Genomic DNA, 20,800 nt, shown 5'->3' with positions numbered 1-20,800 from the left:
TATGCACCAAAGAGACCTTTGGATATCTGTCACACACATCAGCTCTTCATGCTGCATGGCAGGGTTCTCTTCAAACTGAGGAAAGTTTGCAAAGCCGTTTGTGATACAGAATAAGGGCCTGTCATTCAAAGGAAAAAAGTTTAAAATCCGACTAGCCATGTCCAAATTCTTGCTGAGCCTAACGTACTGTATTTTTGTGCAAATACTCCACAAGGTATACAGTTTTTTTCATCTGACAAAAGGGTGGGAGGGGATCTAAGTGCGTGTGGGGTATTTAATTTTTTTAAAATCTAGAACATGCTGTCACAGTCATTCTCTCCCCTTCATCCCCTCCACAGCACCACTTACATTCAATATATTTATTCAAGATGCATTTTGCTGACGGCAAAAGCAATGTGGAGTAGGGTGTGTGTGGATAGCCTCCCATTTCCCCTGAGATTCCCAAAGATATCCCCTGGCTTTGGGAATGGCAGCAAGTTATATTTGGAGGGCATGTGTTGTGGCTCCTGGGCATATACTCTGCGGATTTTATACAGAAGTGGTATGCAGGTGTTTTTGTTCTTCCCCCTCCAAAAAGTGATGATTTTCTTTAGAGATTACTTGGATGTGAGTTATACTCATGTGTGGGGCATATTCACGAGTACTACTTTTGATTCCAGGCTGTGGATAATAGATCAGCTCCATTATGTCCACACTGGCTCTTTCTGACTTCTTTCCCAAACTAAATCAGTTATAAAAATGGAGTTTGTCTGTTCATTTGATCTGATAAGAATTAGAACATCCCAAAATCTTAAACATTTTCTTGATAAGTGATACATAAAGACTAATGATATTGGACTCTTGAAATAAAAGAAATTCAGCTTTTCTTGAAGATGTGATGCTTCTGACTTTACAGTGTGTGTATGTTGTGCGTTAGGAATGGGACAAACATAATGCATCTAAAAATTTTCTGCTGATCCTTTTTTTCTCTAGTTACGGCAGCCTCCTGTCAAACGCTTGCGGCTAAGAGGAGATTGGTCAGACACTGGACCAAGAGCAAGGCCTGAAAGTGAACGAGAGAGAGATGGTAATATGTTTAGGGTGGTTTTTGTTCTGCTGTCTTATTCAAATAATTATCATGTAAATTTGTCACTAACATTAGAGATCAGATGTTGCTATAATATTGTGAAGTCTAGACATTAATTTAATTGGTTAAAGATAGATAAAACTACTGAGTATGTGAGTACTCAAATGGGCCTGTGTGTGAATAATGTGTTAGACCATGACATGTCCCCTCCTCTCCCTCTCTTACCCACCCTTCCATAGACAGTAGCTATAAATACAAATCAGGCACCCAGAAACATAAGGGAGTAGAACAAAGCAAACCAAAAGACATCAGTGCCAGAGAAAGAAAACTTTTAAGTAATTTGTTAATTTATAAAAAGTTTGCAGCCATGTTGGTCCATTAGAAAAACTGCAACATCATCAAAACATCAACTAGATAATCTGGATCGAGATCTGTCGAGATCCATAAGAATGGGGGTAATGTGCCTGCACAGGACCCTCGTGGTAGAATGTTGTAGCTCGTTGAGGTGCCCAAGCCTTGCCCACACATCTTCAGCATGCGCTGTTGCATCCAGTCCTCGGGCTGTCACTCCTCGATGGTTAAGTTCGTTCTGAGTTTATCTATGAGATTAAAAATATTGGACTGAATTTATTGGTTTTTACTTGGAACGGCTTGTGAACTTTGGTGATGTTATTTCAAAGTGGAATAGACTTTGTCTACGAATTAGATTATACTTAAAATGACTGAGGAGAAATGGACCTTCAAGAGGTGCACTGGCTGTAACGCCAGGCTTCCCTCAAAAGATCTCCATGACTTGTGCTTAGTTTGCCTGGGGAAAGAGCACAATGTCTCTTCGTGCAAAATATGCCTATCTTTCTCAAAGCAAACAAGAAACGATTGGGGCTTGAGACTTTGTGCTGCCATTTATGATGAAGTGCTAAGCTCTTCAGCATCGGGAGAACCCCGCCCTCTGACCTCGTTGTCAACTTCAAAAACTTCGATGTCAACACCAAAGCATCCTCCTACAACACCAGCCATCGACATCAAGCTCAGCATTGGCATCGTATCAAATCCCGAAAATCTCTTCGTGGTCTGCTACCCCTACAACACTGGAGCATTTGAAGTTGAAATGTAAACATTCAGGATTGGAGGACCCTCCCTCATCTCCGAGACTAAAAAAGTCCAAAACAGTGGATTTAACGAAGGAAAGTACACCATCTCTTTCAGATCTTCAGAATCTGCCCTCGAAATCCTTTGCCTCTGATATTGGGATCAACAAGCATCGCTGAACATTGAGAATTTCGACTTTGAAGGAAAAGGAGCAACCAACAACAGAAACATTGAGAACCGTAAGTGTTGACTGCACATCGACACTGAAATTGTTGACATCGAGAGCCCGCTCTCTGTCTCTAGCTCCTACTCCAATAGACTCTTCACCACCATCGACGCTTGCAGATCGACGCCGAGAGACACCTTCAGTATCGACCCAGGTTCTTACAACTCCCAAAGCGCAAGTACCTTTTTCAACTTTAAACACACCAGTTCTATCAGCATCAAGGCTGGTGACTGCTCAATGTCAAACTAAAATAACAACTTTTGATGTCGAGGAGGAGAACAGGGAAATGGTATTGTACTCTACCACTGCCCACACCTTACTTTTGATTCTCGATTCCAGATCCAGCACTCCCTCGGCATCGACATTCAAAGGTTTCCCACAATCATCGGAAGCATGATTGCCTGGGGAATCAGTTACAAAGCAGTCCTTGGTCCGCAAAACACCAGGTACGCTAACTGCTGCCCATTTGACAGACACCTCGCCATGGCATACATGTGGCTTCACACATTCACTGGCTGTGGGGACAACACTGGTATCAACATCTATGAGGACTAGATCTTCCGGTTTCCCCTACGGCTTTTGAGAAGATCAACCCTGGAAGACTTCACAGACAAGACCATATCCACTGCGAGCTACAGTAGCAGTTCAGATTTGTACTGTACAGACCCTGGCTGGAGGTGATAATTTAACTATGCCATTACAACCTACAATTAAAACAGTTTCATTGACCACAGAAATGGCTTCCTGGCCCCCTGTCAAAGTTGTAAAAGATACAGCTACACAGACTTTTTACAAAAGCCTGGAAATTGGGACACAAACACTGAATATTCCAACTCCACAAAAAACTACTATCAAAACACAAACATATGTACCTCCTTCTCTGTCTCATTCACCTTCTGATCAGCTTGGCTCTTCAGACTTCGAGTCTGATCCAGATGACCCAGACAACAGTTGATCCTCTATTTGACATGACACCAACCACCCACGTCTCCCCCACTGAAGAAATGAAAGCGGGTCACCGGCATGTTAGGGAGATGGCTAAGGTGCTAGGTCTCAACCTGAAATCTGAACTAACCACTATTGATAACCCCATCTATAATTTTATGACTAGGTCTGAATCAACACAGCCTGTGGGCCCTGTCTGTTCTCCCAGTCATTTCACGGGCTGCATAATGTGCATGGGAAGTAATACAAACCTCAACCCCCACATCTAAGTGACTGGAGAGTTTATATTGGGTACAGGCAAAAGACAATGAATATCTTTTAAAGCATCCCACGCCTAACTCCCTAGTAATTGACTGTGCTACATCATCATCTTCTAAGTCTGGTCACAGACTACTCCTGCAAATGAAGAACAGAGAAAAATGGATTTTTGGGATAGAAAATTTTATTCCACCTCCTATCAGTTAAAACAGTGAATTATTCAGTGTGCTCAACAAAATATACTCATTGCTTATGGGAGGATTTACAGAATGCTATGGAGGTTCTCCCTCCCAAAGAATTTAAAAAGCAATTCCAAGACACATTGGATTAATTGGCAGCACTTACCCACCAACAATTAAGCACTGGCAAACATCTGGCCAAGTCTGAGTCATGCTCTTTGGCAGCAGTGGAGACACTCGTAGCTTCGTCCCACCAACCTGCAGGGAGACATGAAAGAAAGAATCGAGGGCTTACCTTTCTATGGTCAAGGCCTCTTCAGCGAGGACATAGACCCTCACCAAGGAGAAAATGAAAAAAATCAAAATTCACCGCTAAAACACTTGCTGCATCAACATCTACCTCCTCCTACGGCTCCAAATACTGTCCTTATTCAAGGCAGAAATCCACATTTAAACATCAGGAGCACCGTGATTTTAGGAAGCAGTACCAATCTTACCACAAGCGTCCTTTTCTCGGCAAGGTGAAGTCAAGCCAACCCCAGTGTGCGAAGCAGACTGAGTCTCAGAAACATATTTTAGGCTCAGACCCACCCACTGTCACCACTAGACTCTACTCTTCTCCCGCCACCAAGGGCCACAACATCTTGGCAAGTGAGAAACACCACCAATCTCACGAACTCTATTCTCCTGCCAGCGACCAACATCAAGCTGGCACGCCATGCCTCCACATGGCACCACATAACATCGGACCACTGGGTCCTAAAGATAGTATTTTCAGGCTACACCATAGAGTTCAGGACAACTCGAAGTTTTCAAGGATGAGGTTCTCAACCCTCCCAGTCATTAATAAAAGAAATGAAGGAGCTATTAGCCAAAGGGGCTATTGCCCCAGTACAGTGGGTGCACAGACGGGAGGATTTTTACTTTTGATGCTTCTTGATCCCGAAGAGAGATGGCGGTATATGACCTATCATGGATCTACACCACCTGAACAAATTTGTCCATGTGTGAAAATTCTGCATGATAGCGTTACAAGAGATCCTACTCTTCTATACCAAGAGAACTGGCTTGTGACGCTGGATCTCAAAGATGTGTGCTTTCACATTGGCTTCAGGACACTGAAAATATCTGAGGTTCACAGTAGGAAACCAAGTGTACCAATACACAGTCTTACCCTTTGGGCTTGCCACCGTCCCCAGAGTATTTACAAAATATATGGCTCCGGTGGTAGCTCATCTGCACAAGGCATATCAGTCTATCCTTACCCGGAAGACTGGCTTCTGACCAAAAACAAAGAAGAGTTACTTTCTCAGACAAAATATGTATTATCTCTTCTCCAAGACTTGGGGATCCAAGTCAATTGGAAAAAATCCAGACAGGAACCAGTTTGTGTAATCAACTACATTGGAGCGGTTCTAGACACAGAAACCACGAGGGCATACTTACCTCAGGAACGCTTCCAGTGCATCAGGGATCTGGTTCTCTTTTTCCAGCAACATCCATACAACCAGCCAGACTCATTCAAAGACTCCTAGATCTTATGGCATCCTGCAACACAGTGGTGTGATATGCCCGGTTAAAGATGCACAAGTTGCAACTTTGGTTTCTGTTGGTCTTCTGCCCGAATGTGGATCGTCAGGACCTATGTCTAGTGATCCCAGATCAAATTCTATGCTCACTTACTTGGTGGTCGGTGGGCAGGAATCTGCTGGAAGGGGTTCCTTTTCAAATGATGACTCCTTCAATCTGGCTAACAGATGCCTCTCTGCCCACTGCAGAGCACATCAGATACAAGGCAAGTGGACCTTGCAACAAAAACAATTACATATCAATTTCCTGGAACTTTGGGCTGTTTTCAAAGCAATGAAAGCCTTCCTACCACTTCTACAGGAAAAAGTTGTACAAGTGTAGTTGGGCAATACCATTGTCCTTGCCTACATCAGCTGTTGGTGAGGGACAGTATCTCAAGCTGCGGCATTCTACCACGAAGGTCCTGCGCAGGTACATAACCCCCATTCTTATGGCTGTCGACAGATCTCTGCCAGACCTATAATTACAGGTGAGCAACCTGTTTATAGCACTATTAGGACCCAAACCCCAAAATTTACAAAATAACAATATAGAACGTAATTTCAGAATTAATGTTTTTTCTTTTATGATCCATGAGATTTTTATGTGGGATAGTGTGTCTTTGGGGGTGGGGGGGTGGGCCTGCATTACAAGTTTGTACTAGGCTCTAAGAAATTATGCTTGGGCCCTGTAGAGAAGAAATGTGTGCTTTGGTAAGAATGAAGCTGCCTTGAACTGAGTCAGACCATCTAGTCCAGGATTAATCTAGCCCAGGATTATCTGTTGTGATTGGCAGCAGTTCTCCAGGACAGAGATTTTCCCCCAGTCCTTCTATATGAGGAGAACTACTGAGGTGCTGGGATCTGGATGTAGAACTACCTTCATGCACAGCTGGTGCTCTGTGTTTGAGCTATTGCAAACTCAATATACAGTTTTGAACTACCTCCTTGAAAGACATCTTTAATTAACTGAATAAGGCCATAAGAAGAGCCCTGTTGGATCAGGCCCAGGGCTTATCTAGTAGGGAGGTGCACAAAATGGGTTTTACATTCTGTTTGAAGCTCAAAACAAATGCAAATGGCCGAAATGTTCTGTCGAAACAACTGGTGCAACGGGTTGTTTCAACTGAACAACCCTGGAACTTTTCGAGTGCTTTGGCCATAGGGAACAATGGGGAAATTCGAAACACCACATTGTTCCCCGTGGGTAGCTCCTAGGGACACCTAAGTGGATTGTGTGGTAGGGCATGATGGGTGCTACTTATCACCCACCCCACAAAAGAAATGTACAAGAGTGTGATTTTTAACATATTTCCACCTTTTCTCCAAACTCCCATAGGATCCAATAGTGGGTTTGGGTGAAAGGTTAAAAATCACCTGCTTGCCCATATCTTTTGCAAGTTGGATGGTAGGTAGCACCCATCATGCCCTACCACACAACCCACTTTGGTGTCCCTAGGAGCTACCCATGGGGAACAATGAGGTCTTTCAAATTTCCCCATTGCTCTCTGTGGGCAGAACAAGCTGCACTCACAGAGTGCAATGCATTTTTCAGTCCTGCCTTGAAAAACGCTACAGAAACACACAGTAAAATGGAATCTGTCCCTTTCAAACACAGTCCAAATGGCCAAAAAATAACTGTCCCAGAATCCACTGCCAGCCACAGTGCCTGCACTGTAGTAACATCATTAGCATAATTTGCTCTCTTATGCACTGTGTTGCACTCTCATGCACTCCTTACTTCCTAGCATTGCAGCAGCTGCCACGGCAGAACCCTTAGCAGCAAGCAGAGCCATAAGCCCAACTAGAGCAACTTCAGCTACATTTTTGTCTTGAGTACACCTTCCAATGCAGTTTCCAGAGCAGATCAGAGCACTGAGTAAAGCACAAGTTAGTCTCAAGACCAGACATGGAGCTCATCACAGCAACAACCAAGAAAAATTACACACACACACACACACATATACACACACACACACACACACACACACACACCTGCCATTGTCAATTTCTCACCACAATACTATCTCACAAACAAAACAAGCCACAACTCAAGGAAGGCAGGTACCCAAGTTCTGCCTTTGTCAATGTGAAATCCAGCAAAACCATATAGTTATAGCAGCAGTAGCTCCGCATATTCTACTCAGTGCTGAGAAAACAAAACAAAATCAAACCTTCCCTCCTCCTCTCCTGTCCTGTTATATCTTCCTTCAAGAGAGGTACAGTATAAGGGCTCTCTCTCCTCCCAGTCCCTTTGAATACATTTTGAACTTTAAATTCCTTCCAACACTGTTCCCTCTTCCCTTCCCCAAGAAGCAAGGAGATTGTAAACCAAATGGAAGCCAGTGCCAGAAAGCCAGGCATTCAAATGGTGCTCAAAACATTGGAAAATTCTTTGGATTCTACCACCCCAATCTCATGGAAAACAATAAGCTGTGCAATCCACATGTGCAACTTGAACTAATATGGTACAAGAGAAGTTTTACTATATAATGATCTGTTTGTCCAGAGAGTCTCTGAGCCTCATTAAACAGAAGATTATTTTTAGAGCTTGCAGTAAACCAACATACCTTGCCAGTACTGAATGTTATGTCCTTCTCTTGTTGGCCCTATGACACCTCTGAAGCAGATGGACTCTAAAGTAATACGAAGTTGTGAACAACTTTCATTCAAGATGCTTCAGTTACATTCACAGCACTTCATCTTATATTGGATTTTTTTCAGCTGTTTGAACCACAAGTAAATATCAGGAGTTCTGGATTGCCATAGCCATTGTTTATTGCATATCATTTTCCCATTAAAGACTGGGAAATCTAGGTGCCTGAGAAACTATGAAATATGGCTACTGGAACTACTTGCTTCTAGGGCAAAAAAAAAGTGAGAGTGAGGCGTAAACAGTATAGAGATCTAGCAGCTTTAGGCATGTTTTGCCTGGCAAGGATAGTGTGAATGTTGTACTGACTACCTTGGTCCTCTCTCTTGTCATCCCTCAGACATTTCTTTTTCATTTTGTTTTTCGTTAATTTCATTCTCTATTTTCTAGAAACCTATGCCATGAGAAGGAGGGTGAGATGGGTAGTAAAAATATGGTACAATTATACTCTAATTAGTTTGAGAAGTATTATATACATAAAGCATTTTATAATATTAACTACTCACTTTACAAAACACAAAAAATAAGATGATAGTGAATAAGTGAGAGTATCATTGCTGCTGTTTGACTTCAGATATTTATAACTATCTATAAACACTTTTTTTTAATCATCCAAGGGGCCTCCAAAGTGGCGCAGAGCCCAAATTAGCCAAAAGTGAAGGTCTGTAGGAACAAGGCAGTCTTCACTAATATCTGAAAGTTCAGCAGGGAAAGCGTTCAACAAGGTTCTAAGAGGAGAAAGTTCTATTGTCTGTTCACCACAACCAAGAAGACCCTGTCCCATATACCCCCTAACAGCACTTCTGTTGGCAGAGACTCCCCCAAAGATCTCAATAAGGCTGTTCTCACGTGCACCTTAACCAAGCTAGGGAAGCTCAGCCTGGGTTAGGCTGCCTGTGAGAACCACTGGGATTGGGCCCAATCCTGGGAGGTTAGTGCTGCCTAACCCAGGTTTTAGCCAGGGTTAATGGCTTGAGCGAGCCCTTAACCTGGGCTCCAGGATTGTGAGTCTGCTGAGGCTTTGTTTAGCCCCAGTGAACAGAAAGATCGGCCCCTAGAGTGGCCATCTCCTGAGGGAATCCCCCAATGCATTGTGTATGCATCGCATTGTCCTGTCCTCTGGAGATCCGCACAGCGCCACACAGTGTGGATCATCTGGGAGTGCGGTCCATGCTCCCAGCAACAGTAAAGCGCTTGTCTGGGGAAAAGATGAGTTCAACTAGCCTTCCCCACCCACCGCCCCACCCACCCGTCGTGTGAACAACTTCAGTGAATGGCCAGGATTAGGTGGAAGCAGTCACTCTCTTAAATACTAGACAACTTAGAGTTTTAAACCAGCAGCCCAAATTGGGCTCAGAAACAAATCTGGAGCTAATGTAGATCAAATCGTAAGAGTGAATGTTCCAACTAGTAGGCCCCTGTCAATACCCTGGCTGCTGCATTCTGGATCAGTTGCAGTCTCTGAACGCTGAACAGTAAAAGTATTACACAGAGTCTATTGTAGTAGTCTAACCAGGATGCAACTAAGGCATGTGTAACAATGTCCAGACCTGCCTTCTCCCAAAGCAATCTTGGTGCAGTAGTTAAAGCCGTGCAAAAGCATCCCTGGCTGCAGCTGCCACCTCACCACCCAGAAGCAAAGGTTGAGTCTAGGAGAACTTCTAAACTCAAAACTGATCCTTCAGAGGAAGTGCTGCTCCATCCAGAAGAGGTTGCATACTCATTCCCAGATCATCATTTCCTACTGATTAAAAAAAAATTCAGATTGCATTTTAGTTTAATCTCATCTTGAGAAATTATTTTCACTCTACGCAAATATAAATGTGTTGATTTCAGATTTCAGTACTTTTTCATTCATTGCAAACAAAAATGTATGATGATACTTTGCAAAGTAAGCTTAACATCTCTGCTTATATATAGGGGAACAGAGCCCTAATGTCTCATTAATGCAAAGGATGTCTGACATGTTGTCAAGATGGTTTGAAGAAGCAAGTGAAGTTGCACAGAGCAACAGAGGAAGAGGACGGTCTCGGTCCAGAGGTGAATATTTTTAACAACCCGCAGCATGAAATAACAATGATGTTTTTATACAATAGCTGTTGTTTAATTGATTTGTCTTAGGGTGCAGTCTATGGAGTCACATGCTCTTAATGTACTGTGTTAAGACTTTCTTTGTACTAAATAAATGGTTAACATAACATGAGTCATTTTTCTACAACATTTAGTTTGTATTTTTCTTCAAAGGTGGCATGAGCAGATCAGATGTGTCTGCTGCTGGGAGTGTCTTGGCAAGTGCTGAAACAGATGCTGCAATGGATGTGGATGGTCCTGAACAACTTCAGTCATCATCATCTACAATGTCAGCTCAAGCCCCCTCAACATCTTCCTCAACAGAAAGCCCCCCTTCTACTTCCTTACTGTCCTCTCCTGATAATGAACAGAGACCCTCCTTGGAGGCCTCAGCACCTCCAACACTCCATCAGTCTGGTATGCTGTAACTTAAATTTCCCCTTGGAACATTCTGGGCATCTTCTCTATACAGGCTCATTGAATGAAAGATATTAGTGGAATATGAGTTTAATGTAGCAGTATTCAACATAGTTGTGTATGTGACTCTCCAGGAATACATGTTCCTAGAGAGGAGAAGCTAAAATAGAATGGCTAGCCTTTTGGTTATGAAGACTGTCATTATTTTTATCATTCCTTCACTAGATGTTCTGCCAGGTTGGAGTTTGTCTATAACTTGCCACAACACAGTCAGTCATCTGTTGTGGCCTATCCCCTCCCCAAAGCATTGGATTTGTCTAGTTCTCTGTGTTCTATCACGTGGGCTCTGCTCCAGCTTTATTTCACATTTTGGATGTTATGAGGACCATTCCTGAACTGCATCTTTTCCTGAAACATTTGCTTGAGAATTTCCTGTATGTCAGGGACTTGCCTTAAAGATACTCTGGCCATAGTCATTTTGACTAAAATCCTTTTTACACAGGTACTGTATTAAATCTGAAGTAACTCCATTTTATAACTTGAATTAGTAAGACTGTGCATGGAGATGACTCTACAGCACCATAAGAAAAGTGGAAATATTGACTATGATCCAAAGAGCTACTTTAGGCATGCACATGTGATTTTTGCTCAGTAATTTTTGTTAAGTTTAGATATCAGGTGCCATATCACAAACTGCTTTTGAAAGTCTCATTGTTGCTATGTAGCCTGAAGGAAGGGCTACTGTTCAAGAAATACAAGCATAAGAACCTCTTGAACATGCAGATCTATTTATGTGGGGGGTTTTTCATCCCAGCCATTGCTAAAGTTTGTATAGCTCTTGTGTAAGCTGCCAAACAGCTGTTACCTTTTAATTGCTAGGTGTTTACTTCAACTACACCATAGGCAAAAATTAAACTACACCTAACCATGGAGCTTTTGGTCACTCTAGCCATTATTTAGCGCCACTTCTGCATCTACATTCATGAAGTTTGGTGTATTTACTATCATGATAAAAATGGAAAGTGCTATTTCCCCCCTTTTCTTGTATTTCCTTGTACCTGGTTTTTCGTGCCTATAACTATGTATCAATTTACCCAGACTTGCATCTCCAAAAACTTTAGCAACAGTAGGTAGACATTCTCAGCTATTAAGAGCAGAAGCTCACAGTAGAGCTGCTGTCTCCCTTGAGAACTGAAGCGCCATATGTTCAGACATGGTACACTGCTATTTGTGAATTTGTGCTGGGAGACTGGGAACCTCCCCTTCTGACATATGGCTCAGCTTTCATTATCAGCCTATGTGTGCTGTCATCAGAGTAGATCTGTATATTATTTTTCAGGATATCTATGATGGAGGGATTTGATGGAAGAAAACATATATAGCATTACTTTCCTGTTGCGCAAAGATGCATAGCATAGAGAATGGGGAGAAATTGAGCCTTTGCTAAAATAAACATTACAGGGAAAGAGGCTTGAGGATCATGATTTATGGAAAGCAGGAAGTGTAGGGGAGAGCTGTATAGGGGCTCTATTTGTTTCATTAGGCTGCTTCACCCATTACATTCAGTCTTATACTGTTGTTCCATTGTCCTGATATTAATTTTATTTCAGATTGCTTAATTGTAAATTGTGTCAAATTGTTGTGAGCCATCTTCAAGACAGAAAGACAGTATAGAAATTATTTTAACCCATACATAAAGATAATGTCTGCATAGGAGGAGTGTACACCTATGTACATGTGTGAAAACTCAGCATATGTCCATTTTGTTGTGTTTGGAAGCTCCTGCACACAGAACTTTTATGTAGGAAAAACGTTAGGTGTGAATTAATCTATTGATATCCTTCAATTGCCTGATTCCAGAAATAAAACGGAAAACTGTCTGAGAGCTTAACATGATAGCATCTACTGTGTGTTTGGAGATGCACAGCAAATGTGATTATCACATTAAACTTAAAGCAGTAAATACTGAAAGTGAAAAGGAATTGGCTGGGTCAAGACCAGTTGACACAGGAGCCCTATTAAAGTCTCTCAAATGTTCTCCATCCTTCACAAGCACTCTCATTTGTCAGGCAGTCAAGATGATGACCACCGTTCCACAGGTTAAGCTATTCCATTTAGGGTGTTTAAGCATTAGATGGGGTACCTCAATTTGGCAGGGGCTGAAGCCATTTCAGACTGATTTTAATGGTTAATGCAGAGATGCAAAAATTTGCAATCTGATTATTTTGGGGAGGGGGGGAGAACTAGGATTCTTGCCCCACCTCCCAGTCTGAGTATTCATGTGCCATTGGTTGAAAAATAGCTTGTTTTAAACCAAGAGCCAAAGAGTTGCTTTGACTTGTGAAACGGTTTGTACTAGCTCTGTGGGACTTTAGTGTTTTTTTTCCTTTGAACAGATAACACGTATCATATCATATATAGTTTTTGAAGCTGCATCTCTCAGTTTCAAAAGCTGTTTGCCATGCAGCCTAGAGAAATATTTCTAGAAAAAGCAAGTCTAAAGCTTCCTTGGACTTGCATAACTAGTCACATAGTTTCCAGATTTTTTTTCAGAGGAAAAATGTTTAATGGTTATGATTTATGTTCTAGTAAAAGGATATAGAATAATTGGTCTTCCTTAGGATTTTCAAAATTTTCAGTTTCAGATTTTTCTCTAAAATTGCTGTGCATGCTCAGACTTAAAGTAGTATTTTACGACTTATTCGGCTATAATATGGAGTTACTCCAGATGGACATCAGACTTTGTGAATATGAGACAGAGTTATACAACTGTCCTGCTGAGAAGAAAGTAGCTGCTGTTTACCCAAGGCATTTTTTTCATCCAATTGACACTGATGAGAGCTTTTGTGTGAGGATTTGGTGCCTTTAGGCAAGACACAGACTCTTGTCAGAGTAAATAAAAGAGAATACCTCAGAACTGTTGTCTGAACTAAGTAATGTAAAGCAGTGGATAGAACACTCCACTCCACTCCTATTTAGTTTAATCTGTTTATAGGTGTATTTTGATCACTAGGAAGTTGTTGCAGTTTCCTTTCCCTAGTCCCATGTGACTTTTTAAAGACACTCTCCCCTCCCATAACAAAACACATTTTCCAAATACCTTTTAAAAAATGAGTCACAACTGTAGTAAATGGATGTTATCTTTCACTGTGTTGTGGCTGTTATAGCCAAACTTCTTCTTGGGATATGTACAGTGGGTATTGAAAAGAATCACCCCCTTTGATAAACCTTAAATTCTGGTTCCCTTACATCCTGAAATGAAAACACAAAGAAAATTCCCTTCGCCAGCTGTACTTATCCAATGCAACCTGTAACACCCAACTGAAAAACATCACAATTACAGTCCAGAAAAAGTGTCAGAAATAAAAAACAAGAATTACTGAGATTGAAAAAGGATCACCCCCCACCCAATGTCAATATTTTGTTGAACCACCTTTTGCTTTAATAACAGCCTTGAGTCTGTTGGGATACTTCTCTATCAACCTTGTACATCTAGACGGAGCATCCTGTTGTGGGGGTGTTTCTCTGCCTCAGGGACTGGGGCTCTCGTTAGGGTAGAAGGAAAAATGGATGGGGCAAAATACTGTCAGATTCTGGAAGAAAACCTGCTACCCTCTGCCAGACAGTTGAGGATGGGCAGAAGATTCACCTTTCAACATGACAACGATCCGAAGCACACAGCAAAATTGACCACACAGTGGCTGAAGGATAAAAAAGTGAACGTCCTCATGTGGCCCAGTCAGAGCCCAGACCTAAATCCCATAGAAAATCTGTGGGGAGATTTGAAGATAGCAGTCCACCAACATCTACCATCCAATGTGACCGAACTTGAACAGTTCTGTATGGAGGAGTGGGCAAATATTGCTCCGTCTAGATGTGCAAGGTTGATAGAGAAGTATCCCAACAGACTCAAGGCTGTTATTAAAGCAAAAGGTGGTTCAACAAAATATTGACATTGGGGGGGGGTGATCCTTTTTCAATCTCAGTAATTCTTGTTTTTTATTTCTGACACTTTTTCTGGACTGTAATTGTGATGTTTTTCAGTTGGATGTTATAGGTTGCATTGGATAAGTACAGCTGGTGAAGGGAATTTTCTTTGTGTTTTCATTTCAGGATGTAAGGGAACCAGAATTTAAGGTCTATCGAAGGGGGTGATTCTTTTCAATACCCACTGTAGTTCAAATAACAAACCACTTAATTAAACTAGTTTAATTTCCCTTCAGATTATGTTGTCGTAAATTTTGACCTCTCAGCTTAAATGCGTTGGCACTTAGAGGCAAACTGCACATTATGTCAAGCATGTTATTGGCCCTGTTATGTTTCAGTTCTTTCCTTAAACCAGCAGCTGAGGAATCGAGGGAGATCCCGATCATGACTGTAGCAGGGCAAAAGGTTAAAGCCTCCACACACTGTGGTCCCAATCCAAATTGCCATTTCTTCCTGTAGCTGGAATACAAGCATGCCAGCTATAACAGCATGCTTAGCATAATGTGTCATCTGGCCTTTAGGGGCAGTTACTACATATAAAAATAATTAGTTGTATATAGACAAATATCTTAGCTGACAGCAAATTAATGAGAAATGTACATTCTTATGTAAGTCAAACATCAGGTGGCCTCTAGCAAAAGGTTTAAATGAATTATTTAAAATCTTTTTTTAAGCAAGACTGTCACCATTTTTTCTACATCTGTGTTTTTAGCTCCCGTTTTTGTCCATTCTCATTGTCAGTCCATATTAGCTGGAAACAGTATTTTGAACATTTCCACAAAATAATATTGAAGTCTGCATTGTATAGCATAAGCTTTGATATAGAGGATATACTCCTGCTTTCTAGTAGTGTTCCGTAACAGTGTCTAACATCCTAACGGAGTATTTATGTAACGAGCAAAGTTACGTAACGCTAGTTACACTAGTTACGCTAGTTACACTAGCAGACAGAGTTCTCATAGTTACATGAAAAAAGGTATCTGCCCAATCACAGTACACAAAGGCTCAATTTAAAACAAATCAGAGTTGCACACTGTTGAGCAAGAGCAAGTATTCTTGCAGGAGCACAGCACTGGTTTGGGATGCAAGTTCCCAACTTAGCACAAGTCACTAATACAACAGCTTTGTGCTCGTGCAAGGTCTTTACACAGGTGCTTAGTTAGGATGTCGGTCAAAGTGTTTTTTGTTTACCTTTTAGAGAATGCATTGTCACTGAGTATTTTCTAAAGCAGCTGCCTGCTTCTGAACCATTTTGAACAAAATTGTGCCCTTTGAGGGAATCGCTTTGTAGGAAAATCTAATACATGAAAGAATAGCACCATTTAGTCACTTAGCATAGGCAACAGCTGCATTAATCAGCGACCTAGTTTACACATGCTCCCTTGCACTCTTCTTCATATGTTATACACATACATACACAGATCTTCCTATATCCAGATTCTCTCTGTGTGGAAGGAAAAAAACCCAGCCCTCATCAGAAATTCTGAATGAAAGCTTTCCATTTTTGCATGAGTAGTACTAAGACAGCTTCCCAGTCTGAGTTCTTACTTCACATTCCTGCTCTATTTGCTCCATAATTTTGACCTTAATTAGGGAATGCAAGTGTCCACCTTTTAAGATAAAAATCTGTTCTAGTAGGGTTGAAATAGATTTTGATGGAAGCAGTCAACTTTTAAAAATAAAACTGTGCTGGTCAGGCCTTCTAGTTTTCAGTGTGTTCAAGTGAAGGTTTTAAAGGAAGGTGCCATCCATTGAATCAGATACCGGTTCTATGGGAAGGCTTCATATGTATGTATTCCATATCTTCATGGCATTTTTTTTGTTTTTCCTCACTTAATTGCTTAAAGATATAGGCAATAGGTGGAAGTATGAAGTATGAATAATGAGCTTCATAATTCATACATTTTAGAAAAGGAAACAAAATTCATTTTATTTCCATGCTGAATATTAGTAATCTGCTTTTAAAAAAGAATTTGCTGCTTTTATTCCTCTACTTGATATCTGTTACCTCGCTCTTTAGCCTTTATGTTCTTTTATCCTATGTTCTATGCTTGTTTCTTTTTACACCCTTTTTTTCCTGTCTGTCAGAATTAATGGCGCCTGAGTTAGCTATACTCCGTAGGGGCCTGCAGCGGCTGAGGCTTAAGAAGGCTGAACAGCAGAGACAGCGAGAGCTAGCTGAGGGTTCAGCACAACAGTCCTCCAGCTCTGATCAGTCTTCCCCTAAGGGCTCCTCACAGGACCCTCAGCCTACAGGTTGTCATTTGTCAAGGTTTATTAAGCAGCTGGTGTAGTTACATAGTTTGTGCTGCTATTGTTTGCTCAGATGCTTCCCCCTCAAGAACAAAAGAGCGAATGCAGTTGCTGCTTGCCTGTTCTTTGCATTTGGTGGTGTTTATCATCACACTGTTACAAAGATACTAATAACTGGCTGTATATTTCCTTAATACTTATAGTATAGTTCGTGTTCAAATAAAAACCAATAAATAAGATGGATTTCTCCAACATGCACAATAATACAATTAAGGGCTATCTACTGATGCACTGAGGAAGAATGAACTCATCTAGCACTCGCCAATGTTTAACCTGTTTTTAAACCATGTCCTATTTGGTGCCTTGCCCCCACCAACCATATTAGCAGCTTTTCTGGAGGAAGCAAAATCTTTACCTGAAATGAAAGAAGGTACTGTAAACAGCCCTTTCAGATCAACCAGAGACTCTTTTCCAGATGCAGTAAGGCATGATTTATTATAGATCCTTATTTGATCATCTCTGTTCTGGATCACTTCATGAAAATGATCCAGAAAATGATACAGCAGAGGGGATTTCATATTTTTGTATTAAAATGTCCCTAGCCATAAATATTTTGCTGTTAAATATGTGGGGATGCTGCATCTTGGTTTCCAGCTACCTTTTGCTGTGAGACACAACTCAGTTTAGAGTAGATAACATTGTAGAACAGGATGATTTGCATTTTGAGGGGCATAAATGGACATATCATTGGTGATCAAAGTCATGAATCCGTCTTTCCATTTACTAAATTCCATTTTCACATAGCTTATTAAATACCTGATAACATTTACAATTTAAATTTTTTGACAGAGTGAGGTTTTTGCGCCTCTTGTACTTCTTTTTGCTCGCTTGCACATTGCTAACTCCTTTTAAATAAGTATGCAGAAAGCATAATAGACTACTGTAATGAACATGAGACGGGAAAATACCTCTTTTTGGAAAATAAAACCCCTTTCTGATGTACGTAAACCTTTATCTCAGAAATGAACAATCAGATACAGTAAGACTAGGCCCTACTCTGTCACAGTCTGCAGTTTTTACATGTAGTGGTTTATTGGAGCAAGCCTTTGGCACTCCTACTGTCCAACACCATGTGTATAACTTCCATAGAATTTTAAATGCTTAAAAATCTATGCAAGTAGGCCCTGCTCACATGGTTGCCTGCTGTGGAAAATCGGCAGGTTGCTTGCCTTCAGCTTAGTGTGTACGATAGTAACACAGCTTGCTTATTGACCACTGCAGTGCAACTCTGTAAGTGATGTATACATCCAAGCAACAATTACAGTTCAGCAGATGGGGAGAGAGCTTCTATCAGAGAAAAAGCCCCATTGAACATGAACAAACCTGTGTGAAGAAGAGGATTTAAAATGTTCACACTGTAGCAAGATCTTTGATGATCAATCAAAGGTCTTGATACTCGTGGTCTCATTGGACATAGTTCACAACTGAGTCACAACCTGTAGAAAAGAACTACTGTGGCAGATCTACCTGAAGTTTCAGTAGAAGCAAGGCCTTGATACAGAAGCTCTAGGTCAGCGCAGAAAATTATCCTGGAATAATCATAGCTGTAATGAATCGTAGATACTGATAGTATACTATAAGGAGTATGTTAAGAGCTTTTATAGCTCCCTTTCTTTGCAAAGCTGTATTTTCTAAAACGATTGCTGTATAGTTCAGTAGTAGGGGTGTACAAATCAGTTTGCTCCTGGATAGAGTTAGGTCAAATGGGGGAGATTTACAGATTCAACCCCAAATCGAATCACCCTCAAAATAGAGGACCTGATCCAGGGTCGAAGAGAATCATCCCCAGTTTGACCCAAATTGATTCAGGTGACTCACATGCCATTTTGAGTACTGTTTTACTGGGAAAACAGGCCTCAAAATAGTATTTTCCAGGAGAGATGGTCTACTGATTAGGATTGGTAGGTAAACCAGCCCTCCACTCTGGACTTAGCATGTCAGTCTGCCTCCGAGGACTGGTCTACCCGGGTAGACCAGTCTATGAGGTAGGCTGATGCGCTTTCGGGCGTGGAGGGCGGGCCTACCTACCAATCCCAATTGGTAGACCAGCTCTCCCCAGAAAAAAGTGCCATTTTGAGGCTTGTTTTCCCAGCAAATTGGGCTTCAAGATAGTTTGCGAATCACCTGACTTGATTTTGTTGATTCGGGGGTTATTTGGTGAGACAGCCAGCTAAGCCTTTGAGGGAACTGCTGACAGATTCAACCTCGAAATGAATCACAGATTTTGATTCATGTACACCCTTATTCAGTAGGCACAGCAAGTATGGGGTATACTGTAACTAAGCCTCTCAGCTGCTAGGTACAGACAGGTACAGGAGCTAGTTGTGTCTTCCCTTAGTGTTTTGTTTGATGGTATTGCTATGCAAACACAAGCATCTCTCATCAACCCACTTCTTCTAGTTTTGCTCCTGTGCTCGCTATGAATAGCTTTGTCCTTTTGTTTATTTTGCAAATGTGATCCATTAAAAAAAACAAAAAACCCGCCTGTTTATTGAAAAATTGGTTTTAAAATATTCCCAAATTCCAGGGATGTGTGTGTGGTGGGATTAGGGAGAAGACACCTCTCCGGAGCAATCCCTTGTAAGGCTTCCCACCATCTTGCTCCTTTCATTTCTGCCCCCAACAACCTCAGTTATGAATCGGGATACCTTATGCCTTCCCTGCCTTAGTAAATGGTATCAGACTTTAGACATGGTCGAACCTTTGAATAATATTTGTTTGTTAACGTTAATGAACAAATGATAAGAATTATTAGAAGAGGGTGAATTTACATACATGAGTGTGATTGTAAGGGCTGAGCTTGGTTCTATTACCTAACATAACCTTTTCCTAATTGTCCCTACTAACTTCCCTCTCAGTAACCCTCTAACTGGGCCTCTCTGTAGTCAATTCTGAAGATTGACGGTTGGTGTCAGTTGGTCTTGGAATGCTGAACCATTTGGGTTCCCAGTCCAGGAGTACTTCTGCTGAAGATTTCTGTTTTGCTTGTTAGTTATCTTCCCAAACTGTTGGACTTTTCTTCAGCAGATTACTCTTGAAGGTCAGCTGTTTCTCTATAACTTCAGGGTCAGCCAGCTTTGCTATACCAGAATTCTCTTGAAGGCTGTCAGCTACTAACCACGTCACACTCCTTGTGTGACCAGCCCTTTGCTGCCTGCCTGCTCACTTTTCCTTCTAGCAATGTCTTCTATTCCCCAGTTACATCTTCAGCTAGGCAAGGCTTGGCTTTGTCTGCTCCTCAACTTATACCCTGACCTCTGCAATCTTCAAAATGCTCTGGCCAATCCCATCCAAGCTTGACTCCTTTAAAATGATTAGTTAGTGTCTACCACAACCAGCTAACAACATTGGTCAGTTTTCAATACCTGCTGTCGTTTGAAGCTTTGGACTTACTTGTCTGCCAATAAGTGGACTTATTTGTTTGTCAAAAACTAGCCAGCCTTATGACCACTCAATTCTGTAAAGGATTGTTCAGTGTATCACTCTAGCTCTAACAACTCAATTTGGATGTTTCTTCACAATGTTGAACAGTGTTCCCCCACCTTCAGGGCATACAGAAAATAAAGGACATAGAACAGCCTTGCTGGATCAGGCCCAGGGTCTACCTAGTTCAGCATCCTGTTTCCCACAGTGACCCACCAGATGCCTCCTGGAAGCTCACAGGCAAGAAACAAAAGCATGCCCCCTCTCTTGCTGTTGCTCCTCTGCAACTGGTATTTAGAGGCACCCTGTGTCTGAGCCTGGAGGGTAGTCTATAGCTATCAAGACTAGTAGTCATTGATAGACCTGTCCTCCAAGAATTTCTCTAAGCCCCTTTAAAAACCATTCAAGCTGGTGGCCACCACCACATCTCATAGCAGAGAATTCCATAGATGAATTATGTGCTGTCTGAAAGGTCCTCCTTTTGTCGGTCCTAAATTACTAGGCAATCCATTCACAAACCATGAAAAAAACCCTTTTTAGATGGCCCATTTAAAAATTATGACATTGTTTAAGAACCCTTTAAAAAGGGTCTTTGGATTGAAAATC

The 20,800-nt window shown here is 41.4% G+C and overlaps 1 protein-coding gene and 1 long non-coding RNA gene across 13 annotated transcripts in view; one reads left to right on the top strand and one right to left on the bottom strand.

Moving 5' to 3' along the window:
* The window catches only part of DCAF6 (DDB1 and CUL4 associated factor 6), a 90,252-nt gene that overhangs the window by 28,441 nt on the left and 41,011 nt on the right, over positions 1 to 20,800 (top strand). For 5 of the 7 annotated variants that reach the window (XR_008320276.1, XM_053312634.1, XM_053312635.1 and 2 more), the window contains 4 exons: positions 973 to 1,066; positions 9,905 to 10,024; positions 10,229 to 10,471; positions 16,547 to 16,714. Coding sequence is in view for 6 of the 7 variants with exons in the window: in XM_053312634.1 (XP_053168609.1) it covers positions 973 to 1,066; positions 9,905 to 10,024; positions 10,229 to 10,471; positions 16,547 to 16,714 (625 nt within the window). In the remaining variant the exon portion in view is untranslated. The remainder of the gene's footprint in view (positions 1 to 972; positions 1,067 to 9,904; positions 10,025 to 10,228; positions 10,472 to 16,546; positions 16,715 to 20,800) is intronic. The other 2 variants (XM_053312637.1, XM_053312640.1) reach the window with 1 other exon arrangement.
* On the bottom strand, positions 1,379 to 19,799 carry LOC128352239 (uncharacterized). Of its 6 annotated transcripts, XR_008320278.1 has the most exons (10): positions 19,547 to 19,799; positions 18,239 to 18,300; positions 15,650 to 15,755; positions 9,535 to 9,728; positions 8,297 to 8,378; positions 7,902 to 8,189; positions 5,447 to 5,568; positions 5,210 to 5,311; positions 3,930 to 4,021; positions 1,379 to 1,665 (listed from the first exon to the last, which is right to left on the bottom strand). It is a non-coding gene; the product is annotated as an uncharacterized LOC128352239 (long non-coding RNA). The 6 variants fall into 6 exon arrangements; XR_008320277.1 differs by having other exon boundaries at positions 7,902 to 8,378; XR_008320280.1 differs by lacking the exon at positions 7,902 to 8,189.

This window comes from Hemicordylus capensis, chromosome 3, assembly GCF_027244095.1.
Source record: "Hemicordylus capensis ecotype Gifberg chromosome 3, rHemCap1.1.pri, whole genome shotgun sequence".
NCBI classification, from domain to species: Eukaryota; Metazoa; Chordata; class Lepidosauria; order Squamata; family Cordylidae; genus Hemicordylus; species Hemicordylus capensis.
This window is presented reverse-complemented; position numbering and strand designations above follow the sequence as displayed.